Here is an 8,563-nt window from a genome sequence, read left to right as displayed (position 1 = left end):
CGCTACGCCACTGGGAAAAGGCACAGCTGTGCTCCCTGCATCAGAGGCCCAGGCAGTCAACTGAACTCAGCTAAGCAGAATTAACCTGAAAGGAAATTCTGTATGCAACCACGGCTGCCAGAATGAGCAACTCTTAGCTTAATACCACCCACTATGTTTTCCTGGTAGCATTTAGTTCCTCCATTTGCTTCAAAGTCAAAAAAAAGCAGTCCGCCTTAAAGGGGCTTAAATTTAAAAAGCGTCACACAATTCCAAAGGCTTTCTCTTTATATTCTTCCAGGCGAAGCAGCCACTTGTTCCAGTACTGACAGCATAGCTCAGAGTCTATGTAATGTGCGTGTGCAGGAGAACCGTCTTTGTAGGCGACCACAAGGAGGCCACAATCAACCTGAGGAACAAAGCAAGTTCAGCAGCAGTTATGCAAGTGACTTTTTTGTTCTAGACTTAGACTCTTTATACAGAATGAATTTGCTAGACATGCACATAGAGCTAAGACTACAGTGTGGGTTGGGCAAGTGAGTGGTAGAGCTCTCTGTGGGTGGAGGAAGCTTTTTCTACTAGCTTAGTCCTTACTCAGGCAACTTATCTGGTTTCCTTCTGGAGGAGGGCAGGAAGAGGCCTCTCTTTCCCCATGCCCATCACAGAAACTAAGCAAACAAACTAGAATCATAGAATCATAGAGTTGGAAGAGACCACAAGGGCCATCAAGTCCAACCCCCTGCCAAGCAGGAAACACCATCAGAGCACTCCTGACATATGGTTGTCAAGCCTCTGCTTAAAGACCTCCAAAGAAGGAGACACCACCACACTCCTGGGCAGCAAATTCCACTGTTGAACAGCTCTTACTGTCAGAAAGTTCTTCCTAATGTTTAGGTGGAATCTTCTTTCTTGTAGTTTGGATCCATTGCTCCGTGTCTGCTTCTCTAGAGCAGCAGAAAACAACTTTTCTCCCTCCTCTATGTGACATCCTTTTATATATTTGAACATGGCTATCATATCACCCCTTAACCTCCTCTTCTCCAGGCTAAACATGCCCAGCTCCCTTAGCCGTTCCTCATAAGGCATCGTTTCCAGGCCTTTGACCATTTTGGTTGCCCTCCTCTGGACACGTTCCAGTTTGTCAGTGTCCTTCTTGAACTGTGGGGCCCAGAACTGGACCCAGTACTCCAGGTGAGGTCTGACCAGAGCAGAATACAGTGGCACTATTACTTCCCTTGATCTAGATGCTATACTCCTATTGACTACTTTGCCCCAGCTCACCCAAGGTATAGCAACAATACCTTTCCCCCCGCCCCACCCTTCACTGTCCTTATTTTTCTGGAATGTCATAGGATAAAACGGATTCACCTCCAGAATGAGCATGTGGAAATTAGAGGCAGCAAGTGCAAAAACCTATTTGAACTGTCATGCTACTCAGCAGCTGCCCAGATTACTGACCTGAAAGTTGTAATTGGCATCATGGTTAATGGCTCCTATGTATGCTGCAACCTGGAGTGGATTGTCAAATGTATTCCGAAGAAATGGTTTCGCTTTCCCTGATGTCTTCCATTCAATTGCACATAATTTCCCTCTGTGTGCCCAAGCGTAAAAAGAAAACACAGTTATGAATCAGCCAGCCAAAATGCTTTGTGCTTGTTACAGACCCTCCTCGCTGGGGGGGGGGTGAGGGCTTGTCCAACACCACACTGAGCAAGAGGCTCCCTATTGGACAAGCCCACCCCTCTTCTCCAGCTCCCAGTGAGATGAGGCTGCTTCCGGTTGTATAAATTAATCAGCAAAGCTACTCATTGCTGACACAAGTGCTTCTAAAATCAGCGCAGCATAAGAGAGAGCCCATCCCAGGGCCCAGGTGAAGAGTGGGGACTCGTGCTGATGTCAGGCTGCAGAGCTTGTGGAAGCCACTCAGCTGCCTGAGGCAGCTCCTTCTCCTCCTGTTTTGTTACTTCAACAGAGGTGGCAATTTAGATGTGACAAAGCTCTCTGGAGCCTCTCTTCTGATGGTCCCTTCATCTGATGAAGGGACTAAGGAATGTAGGTGTAATGGTTCTAGGGGTTGCTCGTGCGTAAGTTGCCGCCACTCCTGGCTAGGTTACCTGGTTGAACCCTTTCTGTCTGGACAGCCTCAAGTTTCGTGGCTGCCTCAGTCACTGGCAGAATCCGTCAGTGGGCGTTTCTTGAACCTTTTCCAGCATAAAAGCTGTTTGACGCCCAGTCTGCTCCTACTCTCCCTGCGCGGAAGTCTTCTGCGCAGGGAGGGTGTGGGCAGCAGAGTACCCGTACTCTCTCCGCTGGTCTCCAGCGAGGAGTCCTGGAGCCACCTCTCCGATTCCCCCATCTGCCCCCCTTCTCCACTGCTGTTACGCTGATTTCCTTCCCCAGCGGATGGGCTGCCTCTCTCCCTGCTGGGACCCTCTCCGGCATCCCTCTGGAGCCTTCTCTCCGCCTCCAGCTCCGATGGCAGTTCCCTGACAGTAGGGTTCTTCAAGAGTGAAGAACTGTGGACAAAGTACCCCTGAAGAGTGCTTGTACACAATCTGAAGAGAAATCAGATTTAATGTATTTGTTATGTGTGCGTTTTAATAATTATTTTTTTTAAAGGTGCTTGTACTGCAGCTTTGCTGCCATGGCAGCAAATACTATGTAGCTGTACAGCGGTAAAATTTAAAAATGTAAAATCTATCAATCTACTACAGTGGTACCTTGAGTTACAAACGCCTCAGGTTACAAACGCTTCAGGTTACAAACTCCGCTAACCTGGAAGAGTTACCTCGAGTTGAGAACTTTGCCCCAAGATGAGAATGGAAATTGTGCGCTGGCAGCGCAGTGGCAGCAAGAGGCCCCATTAGCGAAAGCACGCCTCTAGTTAAGAACAGTTTCAGGTTTAGAACGGACTTCCAGAATGATTTAAGTTTGTAACTAGAGGTACCACTGCACTTGGCTATTATACCATTTTTAAAAAGCACAAACCATTTGATGCATGAAATAAATATATGCAAAGGTGGTACAAAAGCAAGGTGGCAATGACTATGCAGAATCCTCCTACTTTTTTTCTCTGAGTGGCCTGTTTTGCTGGTCTAGTAAGTACAAAGCCACCCAATTTATTATTAGGGGAAAGGATGAGCTAATTGAGTCATTTTGGGCAAGCTACCTTCCTTCTTGGCTTCACTCTTGACTCAACTCCCAAAGTTTGGGAGAGGATGAATGGGATGCGGTCTCCTGTGTCTCAGTTTGCAGCATAGGGCAGGTATAAATCTAGATAGTTTTAAACATTCAGGGCACAAGGCACCTGAAGTTAGACACTTTTGTCCCACTGGTTTCAATGGGAAAGCAAAGCATATGCCTAAGTCAACATGACTTAATAATAATAATAATAATAATAACAATTTTTTATTTATACCCCGCCCTGACCAGCCAAGGCCGGGCTCAGAGCGGCTTACAAGCAATAATAAAAACAAGATGAATGATTACAACTTAAAAACAAAAGTAAAATACAACATTAAAATAATGGAACATTAAAATATTAAAATGTAGCCTCATCGCAGGAGGAGAAGGAAAAGAAAAAAGAAAGAGAGAGAGGGAGGGAATCAAATTGGCTCCAAGCCAAAGGCCAGGTGGAACAACTCTGTCTTACAGGCCCTGCGGAAAGAAATCAGATCCTGCAGGGCCCTGGTCTCATGAGGCAGAGCGTTCCACCAGGCCGGAGCCAGAGTTGAAAAGGCCCTGGCTCTGGTTGATGCCAATCTAACTTCCTTAGGGCCTGGGACCACTAGGGTGTGGTTATTTATGGACCTTGAGGCTCTCCATGGGGCATACCAGGAGAGGCGGTCCCGTAGGTACGAGGGTCCTAGGCCGCGAAGGGCTTTAAAGGTCAAAAGCAGCACCTTAAATCTGACCCTGTACTCTACCGGGAGCCAGTGCAGCTTGAAAAGCACTGGGTGAATATGCTCCCATGGCAGAGACCCCGTGAGGAGCCTCGCTGCAGCATTCTGTACCCGCTGGAGTTTCTGGGACAGCTTCAATGGCAGCCCTGCGTAGAGTGAATTACAGTAGTCAAGCCTGGAGATGACCGTTGCATGGATCACTGTGGCCAGGTCGGGGCGGGAAAGGTAAGGATTTAAAGCATTTAACGTGGTTTGGAGTGTTCACGTACAGTATTATGCAAAGTTAGCCTCTCACCGATATTCTGCCACACAATCCACTAGGCCTTGGTAATGAAGGGTCTCATGCTGTACTGCACTTTCCAGGACTCTCACTCCAGTAACATGTTGCAGCACATGCTGCACACTTCTTATGTAGCCAGATACATTGGTGTCTTCTTCCTGCTCCACAGAGATTTCTTCAGCTAAAAGTAAAGTTTCCATGGCTGCATGGAAGAATTTACCTTGTTGAAAGATATCTGCAAAACAAGAAAAAATAATTATACCGAGTACTTATTCAAACTTTGGCTTTGCAAGGTTAATGCTGCAGACCATTTCACACATATACTGAACATATATTATTTCATAACCTGATTTATCGGAACTTGATGACTTGCAGATCAATGTATGAACTGCTGTGACTGAACAGTAGCATGTCCATATTCATCTACTATGTATTTTGATGGCTTGTGAATTTGTCCACTATACAGAGTATGAAAGTAATAAAAACAAAAATGGGGGAAGACAACTTGGGGTGTCAAGAGAATGCTGTAATGCACATTCAAGGACTCTCACTTAACATCTTATTAAATTAGGATTCGTAGGGAAAATGCTTCATAACCCAAGACCCAAGGCACCTGACCCTCAATAATTTGTAAACAGCCTAAGCAACTAAGCATTCTAGTGCCAAGAATGACCTGATTCACAGTAGACTCCTGAAGAAAAGTCCCTTCTATTCCCTTAGCATTTGTTCTCTGTGTGTTCAGACAGCTCTCAAGATATCATTGCCAAACTCTGAACAAGGCTTCCCAAAGTGGTCATAGCATTTTTCATCAAAGTTGATCACCGGCCACCATTTTAATCAAGATGGTGGTCCAAAATGTGACTCTAGCATGACTTTGGCCAATTTTTGATGTTAAGGGTCCAGTTTGATGTGGCTTCACCAATAATGGTTCCAATCTGCACCAATTTCTACCGAGCCAGTCAGCTGCTGAAAACTAATCAAGTCTATAATGGGTGCCTTTTACCTGGGTTGCACAGTATGTCCCTTAACTATGGTTTGCTAATGATGGCTTGTTCATGAAAATAAGCCATGGTTTGTTGCTGGCTTACTGACATTAACTATGACTTAGTGTTACAAGTGATAACAGGCACCTGTGTGTTTGCTGTGTCACCCCACCCAAATCACTTGTCAAACAACAAAGGTGCTAGACAAGGGTGGCTTGAAAATAAAGCCACTCTCAGTTCCCAGCTCCTCTCACTGGTGCTTTTCCTGAAGCTGACATTGCTGGAAACTCTGCCTAGTAACTGGACTCCTTTTGCTACTGAACTCCACTCCACTTAAGCTGAGTCACAGCTGCAGCTTAAGCTGGAGTTGCAAACTTCTTTGAACAATCACTTTGCGACAGCTGCATGCTTGACTGGTTTTAGATGGTGAATGAACCAAATTTGTGAGCATGCTGTGACCCTTACATTTTACCCCTTGTTTAGCTTGTATCTGATGCAGTATCTGCGGCTGAAAAGGTTTTAAAGCTACATCTGTCCTATGTGACCTTAATGTAATGTTCTTGCAACAACAACAGAAACCCTTCTGGGTGTGTTATATTTATGCTGTTAGGATGGGGGTTCAAACAGATGGGCGTGCACAGTTGGAAAAGGGGATGTGTGTGAAGTGCTGTCTTGAAACAAACGTACTTTAACCAGGTAGGAAGAGCTCACAGCTTTGATAGCAAAGCACAGAAAGAAAATACAGAGTGGGTGTTGAGCAAAATGAGGTTCCATTTCTGACTGTGATTTGACTAACAGATTAAACTTACTGATGTGTGCATTAGTGAAAGCTGTCAAGGCCTCCAGCAGCAGAGGGGTAGGGGAAAGACAGGGGGTGGCTCTAACATTGCTGATTCTTACTAAACTCAGAACATGGAATCATTGATTAATTCGCCCCCCACCCTTTTTTTCTTGGTGATTTCAATCAACCCATCCTAGGATGTTCCATTATATATATAATATATATGTATGTATAATCAATGCATTTAGTCATTGCTTACTTTTAGTGTATTCAGCAAAACCCTCTATCCCAAGTTCTAGAATCATCCGCTGTTTCCACTTCTCCAGATAAAAAGCTTGCTCCACAGGCATGGTCTGTTGCAGAACAGCTGTCACACTAGCCAAGTTTTTCCTTTGCAAACTGATTTGCAAAGGCGGTCCTGAAGCAGTTTCCTGAGGCAAAGAGCTCTTATTAGGATTCATTAGAGGACTCCAGTTCCTACAAACTTTTGATTCAACCTCCTGGTCTGAGTTCTTATATTTCCTTTCTGGTCCATTTCGCATGTCACCTTCTTCAAATACCATTTCAGGTCTTTGAGAACTATCTTTGTAGGATGTGAGGTAGCTGATCAAATCTTTGTATTTTTCTTGGTCAATGTTTTCATACCGGATGGTTGTTTTCTTCTTCCCATAGAGAGAGCACGAAGCAGCAAGTGATCTAAACCTGAATCCTTCCTGGTTCAACATTCCTCTCAGCAAAATTGGGACTCTCCAACATTTTCTGTTAATGCAGAGAAATGACATCATACTGCAAGACAGTATTTATGGAAGGCTGACTCCAGAAGATGTTTCATTGAGAAACGCTTCTACTTTCCCATAATTTTCCTGTTAGATAAATATAAAAAGCTTTGGTTATTTGCTGTGTGCTGTCATCGGGTCTGCCACTACTACTGTCAGGGTGATACATCAAATATGCTTCAGATAGCAGATTTTGAGGTAACAGGGAAGTGCAGCGAAGTATGACATATTCAAGAAATAATTGCATTTTACCACCAAGAGGGGCACAATTTAATCCTAAAATGTATTGGGCTCTCCAACTACTATCATGTCTTTTTAGCTGCACTGACAATTCTCTCTGAGGCACATTTCCTCAGAAGGAAGTGCAATTAGTATCAGAGATAACCCGTTTCCCCCCGAAAGCTGGGTCTCCAGCTTTTTTCGGACTACAAGTCCCATCATCCCCGACCATGAGTCCTGCTAGCTAGGGATGATGGGAGTTGTAGTCACCACGGCCGCTTTCGCAGCTGAATAAAGCCGGAGCCCTGAAGAAGAGCAGTCGAAAAGGGAAGCGACTGAGGGAAGAAGATGCGTCTAAGCGGCTGGAGCGAAAGACAACTCCTTAAGAGCCACCTGAATAAGAGGCGGGAGTCACCCGGCTCGACCTCCACGTCCCGCGGGAGCGACGCCGGCCTCAGACCAACATCCCGACGGCCTCCTTCAGCCGCTGGCCTCACGACGTCACTTCCGCCCGCCTTGTCCGCCGGAAGCGAAGACAGGCGGGAGGAAAAGGAGAAGAGAAGGCGAGAGCTAGAACATGGTGAATGATACGCGCGGGAGGATATTCCGGGTTTCACCTTTCCTCTCCCCGCCCACCCGACGGGAGGAATCCAGAAGCAAAACATAGTTCCTGTCCTTACTGCGTGTGCATATTTTTATTTGTGTGCTTCTAGCCATTTTGCATAGTGCGATTTAGTAAAAGCTTTCTGTGTTGGGAGTCCTTGCTATGCCCGGAGGGATCCGCCCGAGCCTCTTGTCTTTGACCACAAAGGGACAGGGTTCCAGGTTTTAGGGGGGCCTCGGCAAAGCGCCCCCAAACAGCCTCTCCACTGGCATGCCTGGACAGCTCTTCCAGTGCCCCATGTAGCCGTTGCATGATGCGGGCGGCCCTCCCCACCTCGGCTTCCCCTGGAGATGCAAAGTGCCCCCCTTCGCAAGCCGTCAGGGCAATCACCTGAGAATCAGAGCTCATCCCCGACCCTCCGCTCACCTGCAGGAAGTCTGCCCTGGGTGTGCGAATTTGGAGGCCACACCCACCGCTGCCAGGTGACTCCTGCAAGATTTGTTGTTGTTTAGTCGCGTACGACTCTTCGTGACCCCATGGACCAGAGCAGGCCAGGCACTCCTGTCTTCCACTGCCTCCTGCAGTTCGGTCAAACTCATGCTGGTAGCTTTGAGAACACTGTCCCACCATCTCGTCCTCCGTCATCCCCTTCTTGTGCCCCCCATCTTTCCCAGCATCAGGGTCTTTTCCAGGGAGTCTTCTCTTCTTATGAGGCGGCTAAAGTATTGGAGCCTCAGCTTCAGGATCTGTCCTTCCAGTGAGCACTCAGGGCTGGTTTGATCTTCTTGCAGTCCATGGGACTCTCAAGAGTCTCCTCCAGCACCATAATTCAAAAGCATCCATTTCTTCGGCGATCAGCCTTCTTTATGGTCCAGCTCTCACTTCCATACATCACTACTGGAAAAACCATGGCTTTAACTATACGGACCTTTGTCGGTAAGGTGATGCCTGTGTTTTTTAAGATGCTGTCTAGGTTTGCCATCGCCTTTCTCCCAAGATGCAGGCGTCTTTTAATTTCATGACTGCTGTCACCATCTGC

The 8,563-nt window shown here is 46.5% G+C and overlaps 1 protein-coding gene across 1 annotated transcript; it reads right to left on the bottom strand.

The window, feature by feature from the left end:
* Positions 1–12: 12 nt before the first annotated feature.
* MGME1 (mitochondrial genome maintenance exonuclease 1) lies at positions 13–7,448 on the bottom strand. Its single transcript, XM_083448798.1, has 5 exons — positions 7,314–7,448; positions 6,185–6,788; positions 4,177–4,396; positions 1,438–1,570; positions 13–388 (listed from the first exon to the last, which is right to left on the bottom strand). The coding sequence occupies exons 2-5, from the start codon at positions 6,708–6,710 to the stop codon at positions 242–244; spliced, it is 1,026 nt and encodes a 341-aa protein (XP_083304924.1). The 5' UTR covers positions 6,711–6,788; positions 7,314–7,448; the 3' UTR covers positions 13–241.
* Positions 7,449–8,563: the final 1,115 nt, after the last annotated feature.

This window comes from Podarcis tiliguerta, assembly GCF_965153285.1.
Source record: "Podarcis tiliguerta genome assembly, chromosome: 7".
NCBI classification, from domain to species: Eukaryota; Metazoa; Chordata; class Lepidosauria; order Squamata; family Lacertidae; genus Podarcis; species Podarcis tiliguerta.
The sequence above is the reverse complement of the archived record's forward strand: the minus strand, read 5'-3'. Positions and strand labels throughout refer to the sequence as shown.